A 20,773-nucleotide genomic window follows, 5' to 3' on the forward strand; every position below is an offset into this window, starting at 1 on the left:
GTAGAAATGCAGTCGTCCATTAGAAAACAAATCGCTAAATATATCTTCGAAGACAATTTTCAATAGTATCGGGTTTTATTTGTTGATAACGTATGAAGTGTTGAAAGTTTGAAAGAAATCAATGTGTAATCGTAGTTATCAAAGTGTGTTTGTTTTGGTTTATATAATAATCAAATAATTTAATACTGTGAATATTCACGTGTATACATGTATGTATGTTGAATGTAATCATAATATAATAAATACACAGCGTATTTATACCTTTGCTGTTTGACCTGTTTATTGTCAGCTTCAAAATAATTTCTATTATTTTATCATTTCGACCCAATTGAACAAACGTGACAGAACTGTTATCGAATGTGCGTGAATAGAAATCAAGGTTCTCATCAAACAAAATTATTTAAACAATACTTAACAAATACACGTATGCAATTTAGATACAATTTATGTTATTCTAACTTGCTATTTGCACTTCAGATGCAAGTTAGTTTTGCGGTTTTCAATTGCGAAGGCGACACCTTTGAAGTATGAATGATGACCGTTCATATGTTCATATATGTATGATTCTTAGAAATATAAACGAAAATATTTCCATATACATATACTATACTCCATATATATTTATATAGTATACATACTCAAAGAAATAGTTTCGTCGGATTGATAATTTTCATTGAATTCGTTCAAAATAAATAATGTGAATTAATTAGAAGTGATAATTTATCTCAAACTAAATTTTAACAGTAAAGATTTAATCACACATGTTTACTGACAATCAATGTGACTGTTTTTTTTTTCAGATGTTGAAAAGATATGTATATGCGAAGTTAATGGCCATTAGCTAGTGTTATATTTCACGACCTATTAAAATCATCATAGCTCATCTTCCGATGAAATCTTTCAGTCGTTATGCTTTACTAGGCATTCATTCAAATCTCGTTTGTAAACATCGTGAACGGTTGACACAAGTGTCTTTCTATCGTTTGCGTTCACTGAAAATCGAAAAAAGTGTTTAGATAGTGCATGAAAGAGCTCGATTCAAGAGAGCAAGGTATGTACATTAATATCAATGTATGAAGTTGAAACGTGTCGCAATAAATACATATCTACATGAATACAGACGCTTTCATTCATAAAATTTAAACGATTATTCCACAGTGTGATGGGAGTAAACTAATAGGCATTTAATTTTATGATGAACGGTAGAAAAAAGCTGAATCTTCATATAAAATTACCGTTTTTCGGTGATAAAAACAAACACGAAGCCATCTTACAACCAACGCCTACTATCGTCATACAATGTCCTTCCGTTGAGCGAATTCCATTCTTCGACGAGGATCCGCCAGTTCCGGAGTCTCTTCCTGAACCGAAAGATGTCAAGAAGACGGAATTTAAAGTCAATGTTGAAGAGGAAGAGGTTAAAGTCGTCGAAAATGGACTGTCAAAAGACGAGGAGTTTGAAAATATAGATTCGGCAGCTGATTTACCTGATTTTAACGTTGCTGCTAGGAGTACAGGATTACGTCGTAACTCTATTTCCCTTCCAAGTGGATTGAACGAGCTCGATTTGGACTTTTTGAGACAGGAGCATCATGATCATCCAGCAAACGTGAGTCTATTTTTTTTATTTCGTTTAAAATCAAAACGGGAAATTTATATTAAAACTTACACTATTACTCACATTCGTATATATGTATGTATGCAGTAATAAATTCACATGTGATGTATTATATTTTATATTGGAGGACAGTTGTGAACCCATAAGATGCTATTATAAGAGGATGAGTCTTCATTGGAGCTTAATAGAGGCGTATGAATATATGATTTATAGATGCATACCTGTTTTGTACTTGCATAAGTATACGTATACGTAGAATATCAACCTACTTTGCATCGAAAAATTAGCTTTATATACATGTAATGTACTGTGATCATTTTAAATCTATTAAACAGTTGAAGGTTTAGTAAATATAATGCAATAAGAAAAAAATAGCAATTACGAAATGAAAGTTTTGTGTAGTTATTCTGCTAGCTTAATTTTACAAGTCGCCATCTAGCGATTCTTTATATATTTTTTAGTATTGATATTTTACTTAAAAAAAAACTCGGTTCAGATAAAATATATTTGGCTGTTTAATTATTATTAACTATTTGGACCACACATTTTTTTCTACATTTAATTAAAATAAATTTACAATTATTTCAACGAACATGGTTTCAAACCTTATGGTTTTTTATTACAAAATCTCTTTTTAGGTTTTTAATCGATAGATGTCAGCTAAACAATTGAATAAAATTGATCGATTTAGTCTTAATAGCTGATTATTTTAAATTCATATGTTTTTATAGATAATTTAAAAAATAATAAAACAAAAAAATACGATATATAATACAAGTAGAATTTTTTTATTTAATTTTGTTCATAAGTTGGAACAAATCAATATCTACCACTCCGAAGTGCGAAATATAAGACGACACATCTTCTCACAATGACAGTAGATTTAACGAAATGGGTCATATGTCAATTTAATTAGTGCCGACCTTAAAGAGGTTAAGTCATTTTTTTGCATTACGTACTATGTACAGATACCTTATTATTTTTATACAACTTTATTGTCGCTTCTGAGACAATCAGTCACTCTCAACTAATAGCATAAAACTACTATTATTTTTAGGTAAATGGATTAATTGTAGCCCTCGAATTTCAAAATGAACTACATTAACAGAAAGGGAGAGTCTGACTAAAATGTCCTTTTCAGAAAATATCTTAGAACTTATTTTTTTGATTTTTAAATGATTTTATTGTTAATAAATTATATTCACAATACGTCTTCTATCTATTTTAATATATACTGATCTAGTGATCATTTTCTATCTTACATGGGTGTGTTATAAATTATTTTTTGGGATTTGTTTTGTATTGTTTGGAAATTGGAATGGTTAATATTGGAGGCGTTATTCCATACAAATGCAGCATAGGTTAATATTGGTAATATGGGCGGACGATATAATTTTATTTTATATTGAGTTGACAAAAAACTATAGCGATTGAATATTGGGTATATTGAGGATATACCACGTATCGCTTTGCATTTCCCTACCTTAATGTGAGGGGCCCATCTCATTATTTTATCGAACGTTACTCCTAAGTATTTTATTACTGATTGCCATTTCAGACTTTCTCCAGAGGGGATTTTCAGGTCTGAACTTGGTTTATGCTTTCTAACACTATAGATGATCGCACCTGTTTTATGAACACAGATACTTTGTAGCCAAACTCTTCCCTTTCATTTTAGCTTTTCGTTGGAGTGTTTTTATTTGAGCTATGCATTATTTGTTGGATGCACATTTAACTGGCACTATTTTTGCCAATCAACAACTTTCCAAATACATTGATCACTTTTAAAGATATGATACGCAGAAATGTAACAGTTTTACATTTTAAGTCACTACTAAAGTTCATCTGCACGCATATTTCTATTGATTGTGCGTTTCCTTTTCGGGGAATATAATAATAAAAAATATACAATAGTAATGAGGATACCACGCTCAATTTAGTGCTACATCCAGAGACGGCACTCGAACGAAGGAAGTGAACCAGTAAGTGGACAATTCGCGAGGAGTTTCGCGTCCAGAGACAATTACCACCGCCGTTGCTGCTTGAAACAGTGAATCCTCAGAACTAAATCATCAACCATTTCGCAGTTCATTTATTCAGTCCTATCTGTATCAAAACTATACAACGGTTATGGTTAACGACACATATTTTCCACGTGCACTCGTTCGACATGTGTGCTTCGATGGAACAAACTGGAACTTTTCCTCCTTCGAACGTTCCACACGGTGACTAAAATCTATATCAAATGACGGTGTGATGTGTGCTAATGAGTTATTAATGGCTCAATTTGTATAGTTTAAAATGTATGCTCATTATCTTAAATATTCGTCACCACTCTGGATAGAAACTGATTCTGACGATACGGGCAGCGATGGCAGTGTCAGTCTGAATAACTTTCTGGATTCGCAGGTATTATATTGTGTTGTTTTTATTATACATCAGTACCGGTTATACATAAATTCGCTTACTTAAATAATTCGGGGTATTACCAAACCCATCATGCCTTCCAATCGACTAAATTGAAAACAGCGATGCAGTACTAAATTAAAAAATGCTTCCAGATTTTATATTTTACATATAATCCAACTAGTGGCTTCATTGATATATACATATGTATAATATAAAACGCTCAAACATGGCTATTCTAATAGTAAGCATTTGTTTTTTTAATTAAATTTATTTGAATTGAAAAAAATGAATATTTAACGTGAGCCAATCAAAAACGAATTATACACACACACACAACGATCCTTTTTTTATTTTTTTATTCAATCAATCTATGTACACTCGTCATTACAGATCGCTCCAATGCGATAAGTGTACTATACAGATCAAGAAACACACCAAATTATATATTAATGCATAATTATTACATAATTCGGAATTATACATGACATATGTACATATATGGTCAAACGTATCAAAGTGCAATGCAAACATCGTATACAATACGATCAACAAAACGAATTTTTTTTCAATAATCATCCACTGAGACATCTATGGAAAGAAACCCGGTAAACCTTGAAATATAACATAATAACTTAAGATTTTGCGGGAGAAAATGGGGAGGGAAAGCTAATTTTGCAGGAATCGTTTCAATGAAAATCAGAAAATTGGCAAACTCTGATAGGAAACGACCGACCTGGTCACAAACCAAGGTCTGGCCAGCAGCAATCAGTGTGACTCGAACTCGTAACCTCACTGACCATAACAAGATATGCTAACCACTAGTCCATGCTGCTGTTTTTTTTTATAACTAGTGGCCTGTGTGCACATACTTGTGCACTCGGTAAAACATCGCAATTAGGATCAACGGAATTTGATCGGCCGACTTAAAGCAAAAGAATAAATTAAAAATACGATTTATTTCTACCACCCAAATCTTACATACAAACAAAGTCTCTTTCGAAATTATATATTAGATGTGAACAAAGTGACATGCGCAAAGCCCACACTATGCTGCGTCTCTTTCCACGATATACGATTCCAAGGAGAGAAAGAGAGACGAAACACGGTGAGTGAGTACTTCGTACACACACGCATGCATTAGACAATTATTTTATACGATATTAATAATATATTAATTATTTATAATACAGCAGAAAACTTCAAATGAAATCATGCAATTAAATTTTATTTCAATATTCCAGTATTTCGATGAACAAATTAACAAATCAACTTTCAGAAATTAGAACTTACCAAGCCATGTATGTATGTATGTATGTACTTAAGATTCTAGTATTTATTTTCAAAACTTTCAATTGGTGAATTATTTATCTGAAACTATGTATATCTATATATGTATATCTATATATATATATATGTATATCCCCAATTAATTGCAATATTTCAGTGTAAGAATAACGGATATTTTAACCCACTTTGATCCAACTTTCGTTTCGTGCGCAATTTTCATCAACAACAGTGGTTCGAAATTGATTTATTATATTATTTTCAACCATGAACATATGCATATACAGCGCACATACAGCTCAGCTTCACTTTTAACCAGTTATAGATTATCTTTTTATATCCAATGCTTCGAGTTTTGCCGTGACTTGACTTCTTATGCTGGCGTCTTTCTAATTAGTTTCGTTAGACGATACTTCAAATAGCGTTTGCAAATTTTTAGATTGCCGCTCCATCGAAATTTATAATAGTATATTTGGTACGTACGCTAGAAGAATGTACAGTTTGAGAACTGCAATTTTTTTAATCTATTCACCAATCGATGATTAATCTTCATCAGGAATCTTCGCGGAACCGGTTGATTAAATTGGATTCAATATGGAATATGTACGTGATTGTTATATTATTTGGCCTTTTGTAGCGCAGGTTTCTTTACAATTAAAATCAAAAGAAACATAAATAGTGGCCGTCAATCTCGAAGGCCAAGCGAATTTTAAATTATTTTAAGTCGGTCTATTCCACAGTCGTAGTTTGACAATAAAATTCTTCCAGCAATGTGGTCCTGGCTCAATTAAAAATATCCACACTTGTAAAAATATGGATGGTGAATCTTTCATCAGAGCTTTCATACGATGACTGTCGAATTTTACAGTTACCATGCGATTGATATTGTGAAACGGTAATAAGATTTTTTCTACGATCGGTCCTCACTATTCATTTGACTGACACGTCTATCGAAATCAGGCTTGGTTTATTATATAGGTATAGTTCAGATGAAAACGTTTGCATTGCAAATTTGGTCCTCGAATCGTGAGGTTCAAAGTTGACAGTTCTCGGTTTCACACTCTGTTAAAAGTTTGTATCAATAACTGAAAACTGCGTCTCGAACTTCGTTCGATTCACGCCAAATTGTAAACGTAGCTATGCTTGTATATGTACATGTGGATATACAATATGTACATTTATTTTTTGCAAGACAATATTGATGTGTATTTACTTATGCGAACGCAGTCGCTTTTTGATTTCTGAATCAAATGGATCTGTTCGCGTGGTGTCTCGACTTTCAGAATATTTTATTTTTGTGAATACCAAATAAGTGAAAATCCAGTGGACATCTATTGATTGATACATAGTTCATAAATTTAATATATAGAATTAATTTTAATATGAAAAATGCCGACTATAGAGGCATTTCCCGTGACGAACGAGACATTCCTGATACACGCCGATCCGAAAATTTATACGGTATGTCTTAAATGAAATGCATTTTATTTTTGTTATGGAGTTTGGACATTGAAATGGTTTGTTAAAGTGTTGTATAATTGAATATATTTGGTTTGAAGATATGTTAATAATATTTAAAACAAGAGAATTAAAAAAAAATCTATTGACTCGTATTAACTACGATGAAAATTCGTGACGCGTGAAAATTTTGCATGAAAAACCCGCAAGTTGTAATAAATATTTATTAATTTTGACAATGGCTTTCTTGCAATGCACCTATGAATAATTTACATATTTGTGAATGACGCTAAATCGAAATGACAGCTGTCCATTATTCCAGTTCTACAAAACTGTGTATTTTAAACGAAATCCAAAACAATAATGACTTTTCAAGTGATGTCATTTGTTGATAAAATTCAAACCGTATGTGCTACTTCGGGGAAAATAAAAATAGTCCTTTTGCAAAACGCCAAGCGTTCTCAAACTAGGATTCTTTAAAAATATATTTAAATATAAATTCTTGAAACATTATCAATATTGTATATTACAAAAATAAAGTATTGAATTGAATTAGAAAAAGATAAATACTGAATATCACTGTATCAGTAAACAATGAAAGTGATATATTCACCTTGGAATTTCATTCATTTTTTAAAATCAGGGACAAATCAAACGACCGGAATACCTTGCATGTTCTAATAAGCATGATAATGCAATAATTTCAATACGATGAAACTTTCCTGTAAAACTATATGTACATATGTGTTTAATTTTTTAATCGTATTTGTAACGTACCGCTTGTATTCAATATGTTTTATACACATCTAGTAATTTAGTCGAGTACCGAAAAATCAATTATATTTTAGTAGTCATCTAATTCGGGCCTGCTGATATGGTTTATTATTTTGTAATAAACCATATCATCATATTAAATAATATAAATGATCAGTAAATATTAATGTTTCGATCAGTAATTAATTAAATAAGTGATCAGATAAATTATATAAATGATAAGTAAAACCAAATAAATTATAATTTTTGGCAGTTGGATGATAGCGAGTCGCCCATCTTAGATCTTAGCAGCCAACACGTATTTATTTAAGGATCAGGTTAGGTTAGGTTAAGTTAGGGTTTGTTCCATTAATTTTAGATTAGGTTGTTACAGTCGGTATTTATTAAAATTTATTAAATCTTAGGAGCCAACTTATTCATTTAAGGGTACGCATATCCGTTTAAAAAGTTAGTCCAAGGGAAAAACAAAAATCAGGAAGCCAGTAGCGTCAGCAAGTGAAAGAAAGCCAGTTGAAAAACGAATTCGAAGTCTATGAGAAAAGCGAGAAATCAAAACACCAGTGAAAGTCAGATTTTATCAACGCGTGGTCCGGCGTAAACAAAGTAACGCACGCGGGTGGAGGGATGTTGCTAGTGACAATATTTCTTTACACTACCGAAAACGATCCAATATGGCAACATTGGCTCTACTTCATCTGTCAGAATGCGTAAAACTGATCGTTTCATTTAATAACACTGTTCGACACGAAAAATGGTTCAGAGACGAGATATGACTTTTCTTATAGATCTATGCTCAGTAAACACGAATTTGATAATAAAAAATGTTGATTGGCTCGAGATTCGGAGATATATGTGTTTTTTAAATCGCGCGATTTTTATATCTTGGTGTTTTTCGGTCGATGTCTCAAAATCTGTCAATTTCCTGTTCAAAATGAATATTGGAATCTACAGTCGGGTATTTTATCTTTCATTTTTAGTACTTTTCAGTTTTCAAATCTCTCTAAGTAGTCGTCCAGTTCAAATCAAAAGTCAAAAGTACGTATTTTCACTTGAGATTTTTTCCCACTGTTAATACTATTTTATATTGAGTATTTTCTATTGAAAATTGTTTATTGGGATAGTGTTCTGGCCACATTATTTTTTGTTTAGTTTAAAGTTTCGATTTTGTTTTAAAAAAATTACGAATTTCATAATTTAAAAGTGTGCTGAATTTTAAATCTTATTTCAAAAATTATTATTCTATTTAATAACTGATCAATACAAAGTGATCATTTATTATATCCACAAATCAATCCATTATTTTTACCTACCAAATGTTTTTTTACTGAACAAAATGTGAATATTTTACTGATAGGTAAAATAGAGGCTGTTGTAATATAGCAGTCGAGTTTTAACAGATCCAAAGTTTTGGATGCTTTACAATTCAATAATGCGTTAATATTTGCTAGGCATTACGAATAAATGTAATGAGTACCGTATTACGATAGCTCTAAGAACGTGTTCTAAACAAAAATGTGACTTTCCAACTCAATTTACTAATCGAGTGACGTTTTCACGAAAACCTAACCTCTCCATCTAGTCTGTTATTAACTTATAATTGAACTGAAATAATTTTTTTTTCAGTTTGTAAAATATTTTGACCACTTGGAATGTACATAATTCGCCATATGAATCAATTTACTTGAGTGAGACGGAATATATTCCAAGTAGTCAAAATATATTGCAACTGTAATATACATACATACGTAATACTAATAGTTTTCTTTCTTAATAACTTGATTTAGATTTTTCATTTTGACATCATGTCATAAAATGTAGTAGTGTAATTTTGAAAGTATCTACTATACGTAATACGAAATGTCTTACAATACGTAATTTTTTTTTATCTACGAAAATATAGGTCAAAATTTCCATAAGTAAAGTTAAAATTTATCACAACAGTGTGAGAATATCATAAATATTACTTAATATTCGTTGTAAATGAAGATTTACAAATAAAATCATTGGTGAAACTTAGTAATGGAAGACTAAATATATCATGAATTTTTGAAATTTGATTTGAATAGATATTTTTAGATATACCTATACATATGTACATGTGTTACATCCAATTCGTAAAATTGTTCATTACATGAAAATGTCGAAAACATGCTGAGTTCATGAACAAAGCAAGCCCGTTGCTTTTTTTATGAATTAATTAGTGCATTTTGCAAAAAAAACTTTTGATTTTGATATTTCGAAGAATGAATCACAGATTATTGAATGAATGTTCTGTAATCGTGCGCAAATATCATTTCAGACTTTTTCAGCTTAAGTTAAACGAACTTTACTATGGTTAATTAACATTTTTTTAATAATAAAATGTCCTTGGGTTTAGTTCCAAAATTATTTCATTTTTTGGTTTAGTCATTCATTGTCTTTTTATTTTTTATGTATCCTTAATAATTTTTATTTTACAATAAAACGAAATATCTTAATAATTTTATTTGAAGTCGTGGTACGTACGATTTATTGTTTTACACCTACATACATATACTTGGACTTTTTAAGTATTTTATTGTTTTCGTATTTTGCGATATTGCATCACATTTTGGCATTCATAGGTGTTGCATCGGCTCACCTTTGCGCGTCGTATCGAAAGCAGGTAAAACAGTATCAAAATGGGAATCCCCAACCAGTTAAAACCACGTGCTTTATCCAAAGTTAATTACATACAATAAATAAAATCGGCATTAATAAACATGACCTCAATAAATAAAACCCCGATGTAATACGTATTTATAAATTTTAATCATATTTTGAAATTGACAAAAGTGCGTTCAACCAATATTAGATTAGTTTCATAGCTCAAAATCTAGTAGGTAGATATATAACCAGCAGCGTGGACTAGTGGTTAGTAGAAATGCTTTCGAACATAGTGGTCACGGGTTCGACTCCCACTGGTTGCTGCTGTCCAGGTCTTGGTTTGTGACTCGAGGTTGATCGTTTTCAATCAGAGTTTGCCAATTTATCTTATTTTCATCGAAACGGATCAAACAAATTGGCAACCTTTACCCATTTATCGCAATTTTCGAGTTTTCAGCCTCTTGAATTTTGCTGATTCGTATAAAAATGTTGCAGCATTTTTATACGGATCAGCAAAATTCAAGAGGCTGAAAACTCAAATTGCGATAAATGGGTAAAGGTTGCCAATTTGTTGGAACCGTTTCGATGAAAATTTGTCCATAAATGTCTCGAAAATTTCAAATTTGTCCACAAATGTCAAATTTGTCCACAAAAAACTTGAAATTTGACGATTTATATAAAAAAAATTGTCAAAATTGATCCATACATGCCTCTATGATGCATTGTTAAAATTATTTTAAACATTGTATATCGATGTTTGTAATTGGTCAGAAAGGCGCATTGGGGTTTACCTTTTAGGGCTTCCTGGTATATATATGTATGCAAAAATAAAATAAAATAAACGTATTTGAAAGTATTTGGATAATAGACCGGACTTTTACAAGTCTCTTTTATTTATGAATCAAAATTTTTTAATACATTTTCAAGGGCTTTTAAACATGAATAGTAATTTTATTCCGGATATTCAAAATGAATAGCGCGTTAGGTCAATTAAAACTTTAATTTCAATACTGTTATTATATTTACATAGTTTCCTTATTGTAAAGAAGGCATGTTTATTGTGATTATTGACTTTGTATGTCAATGACCATCATAACAGATAAGCCCAACACAATCGTGTATGCTTTTGGGAAAAGTTTACTAACATAACATAACGTATGTATGTATAATACTAGGTATGTATGTATGAAACAGTCGTTGACGTCAATCGGTTCAACAACCGGTTTTTTTCATTTTGCTCACCACGTGATGTGCGAAATCACGTGAGTTTCGTCCTACACAAGTATCTATATAAAATGTGTAATATTTCATCGTTAAATTCGAATTATAGAGTGATTGATAGTAAACATAAAGGCATGAGGTCATTCAACTAATGTAATTTAAATGTACATATAATAATTTATATGTATATACGTTTGGGAGCCATCTAATTAATTTTATTTTTAAAATTTTTTGATTAAGTTTGTTTATGAAAAGTCTGAATATGAAAAAGTTTATATACATATTTATAAAGATATTTCGATTGAAATTTAAAAATTAATTTAAGTTTAGGTTCAGTTGAACAAGCATTAACGAATGTTATCAGTAACTAATAATACCAGTAATGTAGCAGATGAGTGTTATTGAATTTCCTATCCGGATGGACATTTACAACTGTTCTCTGAAACAACACAATTCTATTGATTTGGCTAAAGTTATTGACTTTTGTCATTGAGTATCTAATGTTAATATGTATAGATGCTAGTATATTCTAATACATGTTTTATAATCGTTTCAGATTCCTGAAAATAATCAAGGAAGTGATTCTTCGTCTTACAGTGATGGTCACGAAGTTCGCGGTGGACGAAGAGACGCTTCGATCGAAGAACTGAACGAAATATTAGCAGAGGAAAAATGTGCCAAGTATGTATGACTATTATTTTAACTCTTCATTTAATACGCAATTGAGTAATGTGTGTATTCCTGTGTTATATTGTGTTTTCTTTAATATTTAATATGTATATATGTACATAACTACGTAATTTGTAGAGATAGATAATATTTCTTAGACTGTACAAACACGATCGACCTATCCTTATCCAATGAGTTGGGTTCAGATCACGCTTTTTAATTTTTATTTGGATTATTCGGATTAATGATCAGAATTGACGTAGCTAAGGCTAGCTTATTCGATAAAAAATCTGTCGTATACAACGGATCTTATATTTTACTATTTTACCTGACATCTACAAATTCATTGTTATACTAGCATAGTACGTGTAAGGTAAGTTTAATTTTAAACAAAAATTTTCCATATGTGAAATGAGATTTATTAATGCCATCTATGAAAAACTAAAAAAAGCTAGCAGAAAATTTATTTTTTTACAAACCTCTTCTTACTTCAGAAACGATTTGTTATTGAATTGTTTGTGTTTTTTATTTTTATTGAAAGACTTGCTTTTTTAATTTCATTGCCATAAAATAATACAAACATATTTAATTTGGGGAGGGAGATGGAAAGATAATATGAATACAATTTTTTTTCAATAATTAATTTGGTGGTGATAAGAATTTTCTCAAAATAATAAAATCTAGTTTTCTTTTGTTATTACAAGCTTTTTGAAAAAAGTTGCCATATTTCTAAAATCACAGATCGGGACATTCACTTCTTGAAACGACTAAAAAGAAAAAAGAAGTTTGAATTTTAAGAAAAACATATATTTTTAATTTAAATTATAATGTATGTATGTATAATGTACACAAATATGTATGTATATATGTATGTAGATGAGAACATATATAAAAAATAGTCACTTAATAATCCACAGAAATCACAGTTATCAAAATATATTGGACAATTACAGGAATTACATTTTGTTTTAAATGCAAAAATTTATACAATCATAAAAATTTTATTAGAATTTTTTTCCTAGCTTTTAGCTTGTTTCAAAATATGTTCGCCAGCTTTGCTTGATATAAATTTTCTTAAGTCATTACAATTGCATTAATTCAGCTTCTACGGTTTTTAATAATAATCTGTTTCTCTCCTTTCTCCAGGTTGCACTCATTAGACTAAATATTTTTTCGCAAATTGCAATGTAATGTAGAATTGAAAGGATGTGGGCTACAATTTTATACAAGCTTTTTGCAAGCAGAATGATCTTTAAAAAATATTGTCCATTTCTCATTTTTTTTTCTCGTTTTCTTCAGTAAAAATTTGTTTAATAAACAGACATCTTCGTATAGAAGGTCAACATTGCAAATAATATTAAATAATTTTGTTAATTCTGCAAATGAAGAAAATTCAATTTTCATGTTTGGTTTAAGGACAAGACTGTAATGGATTGAAATTTTGTTGTCGGGATTTTCAGAGGCAATGCGGGACTCGGGAATTGTCTGTTGAACTCGGGACAGTCCCGCTCAATTAGGCACGTCTGGCAACTCTTGAATAACTTCGGCCGTGATTTTTTGAAACAATTTATGTTTTTGTATTTCATCTTTGATTTTCAGATGTAATCTTTTAAGCAAGATTCACCACAATGGTACATTTAAAATTCAGAATATATGTATTTTGAATTCATTTTGTAGCTTTGTTTTGTGATAGATAATATACATTTATAATATTCTAGATAACTACATATTAGTAGTATATATGCGTATGTACTCCAAGTTTAGTATGCACAAACATACGTAACAACCGATATGGATTACATGAAGGTTCGTATAATTATACCTTCAATGTAAATAATTTCACTCGTTTTATCGCTTATTAACATTTCGCGTTATGTATTATTATAATACTTGATTATTTCTAAAACTTACAAAAGCACAGTGAAATTTAAATAGTTCATAGTTACAATCATGGATTTAGGAATCAAGAACTTTGGTAATTTTAATTTTAAATAATAACTGATTTTGAAAATTCCTATTATCAAACAAACATAAAATAATATTGTAAATGAAAACAGAACTATTATTAACAATGAAAATTTGAAACATCGAAAACTAGAATTTTATTGTTTAATAAGTTTTTTTTGTTTCTTATCATTTATTACTGAAAAAAATATTCACAATTAAGTCTTAATCCTCAATTATATAGTGCACATAAACTGTCTTATCTCTAATATTATAACAGGGAAAATTAATTTTGCATTTTGTAACATGAAAACAACCGCCATGTAGGAATACATACAGAGTAATATCTCTTATCTATACACTACTATTATTTTCTACAGATAAACATACATGATATTAATCTTATCTGTTTACCTTCGATTCGCCAAAAAAATATTTGATTTGTTATATGCATACATTACAATACACCAGTATTTCTCAGTTTGTTGTGTGTTAAGATTTATTTTATTGTTAGTACCACATCTCGATATTAAATTAGGACACATCTTCGTCAAATTATCCATTCAAATCCCCATCCTTTAAAGCGACGGGATGTTGTACACGTTTCTCGTCATCGAGACAATGATTTCTAATGTGTGCAGCGGTCATAAATATTTTTTGATACATGTTTTCGAATTGAATTCTTGCATACTGAAATTGTTAACCTTGATGTGAACTCTCGTAACATTGCATACTTTATTATAAACAGTCACTTGTTCAGTATCGGTAATACATTTGCCCGGGAAAGTATTGCGAATCGTCACACGCAGAAAATTGTGGAAATGTTTGTTTCATTCATTCAGTAATAGCCATTGTGAAGTTAGAACATTTCAAGGTGTAAGTGTAAATATTTAGCACAACGATAACAAAGGCAATGTTAAATCAATTGTAACATTGATAATTATACATTGAATGATACAAACGTTTGTTTGATACGTTTTATGTTTAAATCCATATCATTAATGATGATTCATTATTATTGTATTTATGGACATCAGCATTTAACTATTTTTCGATACAATTATGTACATAGAATAAGTATTAGGTACGTTTTTTCCTGTTGATTATACATACATACTCGTAGTGAAATTCAAATAGTATTGATCATTGTAAAAACAGTTTGGAAACCATTAAACACATTGCATTATCTCGCAGGGCAGACGATTAGGATCGCTTTTGTTAAATCGACACTGCTAGGAACGCACTCCAGCACTTTGCCAATTGGCTGAAGGTGTTTTCTCAGAGTCAAATATTTAGTTTATGTAGATTAATATAGAGTTTTTTATTATTATTTTTTAATCATTGTTGTGATTTTTACGTTTCTTCAGAATTCCGTTGCGAAATGGTCGAAGAAAATCGGTAATGCCTCCGAAATTGCCAAGAAGCCATGATGATGATTCGTTCACCGGGAACAATTCAGACGATGAAGACTCTCCGATCAATTCGATCACTTCCATTAACTCTTTGGCTAGTTTACTCAAAGAGAAACTTCAGGTATTATTATTTTTTATATTTTATAGCAGTTCTGAGGCAATGTATATTCAGCACTAATTAACATGTATTTTGAACTTACAGAGCATTCCATCAAAGATTAAAAAAAAACCAAGTGACTATAAGATAAGAGCTTTCGTTGGTTTTCTTTTTCTATGTATTGTATTTTTTGTTGGTTTTGCGTATATTATGTATCACCAACAAGTATTAGCAAGGTCGTATTTTCATAGAATTAAATTTAATCAAGAAAATCGAATGATAAAGATTTTTAATAGTCAAAATATAGAAATATTGAGAGGACATTTAGGTAAGAATTTTCACAAACTGTTTAAATATTTTCGGATTACATTGTGCTAGGTTTTAAAATAATTCGAACTGTTTTAGGAAGTTTCTTTGGAACTTCGGAAGCATATGATTGTGTGGGAAGTGATGAGAAATATGATGGTTCAATATGTCTTCAATGGTTGAATGGAGCTCGTCTCTATATAAATAAGGAATTTTCTTACACAGATGAACCCGAAGTTAAGTGTTATTCTATAAGATGGCAAGCACTTCGCGAAGGTAAAATATTCAATATTTAAGTAGTGTATGAAAATTTTACATTTTTTGTATGCATATTTTAATTGAATGTTTCAATAAAGTGCTTAAATATTTGATAATGCAATAAATATAATTACTGATCGATTTGAGATTTTTTTAATTTTATAATTTAATTAATTAATTAATTTATTTATTAATTTCAGGAGTAAACCCGACTGATTGTTTCGATTGGTCTTCTTCAACTGATCATTGGTTTGGTGGAGGTCAATTTGAAAATGTAACATGGCCTTTGGAAAGGGGAACTCATGGCTTTGCACCGTTCATCACGGGTGACATCAAAAAGCATCAATGGGGAAACGCTCTGATGAAATATTTCATAAATTCTAGAGGAAGTGCCATAATTGTTGACAACGATACACCTCTATATGTATCAATCAACAATGAAAACAGTAGGAAGTTTTGCTTACAGGCGAAGCATGACTCGTTCGGCTACATAAATCACATCACAACATATCCCGAGTTGAATTACAACATTTGCACAGCGATCAATGTGAAACTTTTGCATTCATCATTGAGTCGACAGTCTCTCTGGGATGGTCTAAAACCCGAAGATAAGAAAACGATACATTCATTATTATCCGAACCAGTATGGCACATATCGCCTAGATGGAAGCACGAACTCACCGAAAGCATGATGTACAACTATACCGAAGACGTTATAGCTCTAGGATTCCTCAAACAAGGCCACGTTCTCATTAACGAATATTGGCAAAATCATACGGGTGACTTCACACTGGATGAATCAAGGTTTCAAACTTTGGAGGACAAAGTTAATATCATTCACCGGAGAGGATTTAAAATTGTATTTTCAATACAACCATTTATGAGCACCGAAAGTATTAACTTTGCTGAATGTGTTCAAAAACGATTATTAATATCTGAACGATTCAGTAATAGGACTATACCGGCCCTTACGAGATATAAAGCTTTGCCTAGTGCAGGTATGTTAGATATAACAAACAATAGAACTGTGACTTGGTTGCATACTAAGCTACAAAAGATTGTCAATACATACAAAATAGACGCATTCTTTTTGGACTTGGGAACCGCTTATGATGTTCCACGCTATTATCAGTGCGAAAGGCCGTTGATCAATCCTGATGAGTACAAAACAATATTTGTTGAACGATTCGAAAAGCTAATAAGTCTTATAGGAGTCTCTTCAGCTGTATCTCTACCAAGACCACCAATTTTTGTCTCTTTGCCACCATTTGAATCTAGTTGGGAAGCAATTAAGAACGTTATACCAACGATTCTATCATATGGAGTGGTTGGTTATCCGTTTTTGATACCTGGTGCCGTCGGAGGTGATATCGATTGGCCCGGTGGTGATCAGTTTGTTCCAGGATCCCCAAAGATTTCTCTAGAGCAAAATACGACTCAAGAAAATGATAAAGTATTGCCAGACAAAGAATTATATTTGAGGTGGTTACAGCTTGCCACATTTCTACCAGTAATTAAGTTTACACATTTGCCAAGTAAATACAATGATGAGCAAGTGTTAGAAGCTGCAAAAATATTGACTAGCTTACGACAAAAAACGGTTAATTTTTCTTTAACAAAATTTTTCTATAAGTTAACTAATATATAAATATTTTATATGTTATAAAATTTTAATAGGTGACACCATTGCTGATAAAATATTCATCACAAGCATTAGATGAGGGATTACCACTGATAAGACCACTTTGGATGTTGGAACCAAATGATCCAGCAGGTTTGGTGATCGACGATGAATTTTCAGTTGGAGAAGAACTTATTGTAGCTCCAATATTGGAAAAAGGATCAGTTTTCAGAGAAGGTTTGTGTATTTAAAATAATTTTGGAAATTATTAGCGAAAGATATTACTACATATGTATAATATATAATTTTATATTTTTCTTCAGTGTACTTACCGCCTGGTGTATGGAAAGATGGTATTGATGAATCATTAAGAAAAGGTAGCCGATGGATGCACGACTATCGAGTGCCGTTAGATAAAGTCGCATATTTTATAAAAATGCCAGACAATACAAGGTTTTAATGTTCATTTGGGTCATTGAAAGAAATTTATTGGTAATCTAGCCAAGGAGAAATATTAATGAATTTGATTACAAATGCTGAGAGAAGTTAAAGTTTGTAATAGATCAGTAATACTTTGTGGATGGTGTTTGATTATAAACCTATTTAGAAAATTTTCTATATAAGCACAGATTCGATAAACATACTCTAGTCAGAAAACTATGTATGTATGTGGTTCATCATAGCCAATTATCGTTTTTGAATGGATAACCTAATTCTGATATTATGTGTGCTTGTGTTTTTTGTTAATTAATAAACATATTTATTAATATATGTTTAATTTTTTTACAACGAACGATATAATTTTTTATTAATGCAAATGATAATAATACAACTGTAATAAATAAATATTATAATAAATTAACACGTGATGTTTTAATGAAAAGATTTGATTTAAGTTGGTCATCTTCCTCTTATTACATTCTTAAAAAAAAGCAAGCTAATAAGAGGCTTGAAAAAAAAAGTTTAATTAATTCAAAAATTAAATACAAAATTAGCCTTCTTGTATGAATTACGATATATAATTAAATTACAAATCAAAAATCTTAAATTGTGACTAATATTTATTGAATTTGAATTAAGACTATAGTATATGAAATAACAGCACAGAGAATAGAAAAAAGCAGTGCATTATCGACGGCAAAAAGATTAGTTGCATCTAAACAAAGATTTTTACTTGACAACAAACGGCCGTACAATTCTAAAACAATCACATCTTCATTGTCTGAAATAGAAAATAAATTACAATATCCAAAAGTACACATATTATATTTATGTTAATCGATTTCCATACCTGTGGCACCGCACAAAACTAATTTGGTGATGATTCTTTGCGTTGTTTGAATTTGATGATTCAAAATTTCTCCACTATTGCACATAGCAAAAAGTCTTATCATGTGAATCAAAAGATGAGAAATTACGACTCCAACTTGCAAGACCTTGATAAATTATAAACTGGATATTAATCGAGAGGTCGACAAGTCTAAATTTATAGAAATTAGAACATATGTATGTATGTACAAATTTTAATAAATTTATATGAACTTATTATGTTAAATAGTTTTCTTTGTTTATCATTTATTTTTCAAGTAACAAGTAAGTACAATTAAGAATATTAAAATTGAATATGTAGTCCATTTAAATTTTTTGATTATTTTGAACAAAAAAAATTTGCTCACGGTATTAGTGATATTAAGAATAGAAGTGATGAGAGCCGCTAGAAACCCATTAAAAACAATAGCCAATACAAATAAAATCTGAAAAAAGTTTTCAATTAATATTATTCGAAGTAATTTGAACAATTTGTTAAGTATAATATATTTGAAGATTAACCTTAATAGCATAACACGAATTTAAATCATCAACAATACCGCATAATCTGTTATGAATTGATAAACATTTCCATATATCATTTCCAACATTGTTATTGAGATGATTGTTAATTTTAGTATTTCGTTCCCAAAATTTTGCTAGTATTCCATCACATAAATCGAATTCCATGTGATTATAATAAATATTTTTGATTCTTAACTCTTTTAAATGTTGATTAATAATTTCAAATTTTCTTGAGACCATATTTGTCTCTACGCAGAAACGAAATATTTCAAAATCGAAAGAATAATATATAAGATGAAATGGCCATCCTACATAATTAGACCATGCCATTATGCTGCAGAACGTTTGAGTACTTCTTATAATAATAAAAATAATAATGAAGATATTCAATTGTGCTTTTATACTTGAATTGCAATTATCATTACTTGAATTTAAGATCTCCTCCAAATGATACAACTCTTTATATATTTTTAAAGTAATACTTGAATCAAAAATTATACTTTTTAGGGATATAATGATGAACCCCATGGTGACAGTGGCCTGAGCCACCGTTGAAATGAATGTAAGAGACCATAGGAAATTGTAATATTCTGTCATGACAAATATATTATCATAAACATACCATCCTGAAATTAAGCCCATAGCTATTACTACTATAGCACTACATGTTTTGTAAAAAATACCAGTCTTTTCAAAACTTCCTGCAGAATATTTTCCTCTGTGTAATCCAATTGAAAATCCCACGATCCAGAAAAAATTCAGGATCGTAATTGTATCACTTTGGTGTTTCATCTTCTTCATGGATAAATCTTCAAAATAGCTGTGTCAATAAGAATTAGTATTATTGATAAAATTTGTATACATATGTAAATACATATATAGAGGCCTGACCAGCCGATGCTGAAAACCAAGGCTCAGCCCTAAAAAGTGAAGTAAGAAAAAGCTAGTAAAAAGGACCCGGGTCATATATTTTTTAACCAAAAAACTTATAATCAAAAAACCCGGGAAAAAAACAACTTGAACCAATTGAAAACAAAAATAAAATTTTAATGTTTTTATACATTTTTAAATGTTTAAAAACATTAAAATTTTCAATTATTTTTTATACGAGACCACAACAAGCAAGAATAATTAAACCGATTAAGTTTAAGTTTTGAAATTATTTATGTAATATCTTACTATGTATAATCATATGAATTTTGAACTAATTTCACTCACAATTTGTAATCGATATGTATTTTAAT

General features: G+C 30.2%; 1 protein-coding gene across 2 annotated transcripts in view; it reads left to right on the forward strand.

Annotated features, from left to right (window-relative positions):
- LOC143910210 (myogenesis-regulating glycosidase) overlaps window positions 1-19,243 on the forward strand; it is a 30,075-nt gene extending 10,832 nt beyond the window's left edge. The window contains exons 2-10 of one of the 2 annotated variants that reach the window (XM_077428594.1): window positions 801-1,051; window positions 1,159-1,609; window positions 11,946-12,070; window positions 15,370-15,535; window positions 15,617-15,839; window positions 15,917-16,093; window positions 16,276-17,675; window positions 17,753-17,933; window positions 18,020-19,243. In XM_077428594.1, the coding sequence (XP_077284720.1) occupies window positions 1,193-1,609; window positions 11,946-12,070; window positions 15,370-15,535; window positions 15,617-15,839; window positions 15,917-16,093; window positions 16,276-17,675; window positions 17,753-17,933; window positions 18,020-18,156 (2,826 nt within the window). In that variant the 5' untranslated portion in view covers window positions 801-1,051; window positions 1,159-1,192 and the 3' untranslated portion in view covers window positions 18,157-19,243. Of the gene's footprint in view, window positions 1-800; window positions 1,052-1,158; window positions 1,610-11,945; window positions 12,071-15,199; window positions 15,273-15,369; window positions 15,536-15,616; window positions 15,840-15,916; window positions 16,094-16,275; window positions 17,676-17,752; window positions 17,934-18,019 lie in introns of those variants that run through there. The other variant, XM_077428595.1, reaches the window with a different exon arrangement.
- The last annotated feature ends 1,530 nt before the right edge of the window (window positions 19,244-20,773 follow it).

This window comes from Arctopsyche grandis, chromosome 4, assembly GCF_051622035.1.
Source record: "Arctopsyche grandis isolate Sample6627 chromosome 4, ASM5162203v2, whole genome shotgun sequence".
Lineage (NCBI taxonomy): Eukaryota > Metazoa > Arthropoda > Insecta > Trichoptera > Hydropsychidae > Arctopsyche > Arctopsyche grandis.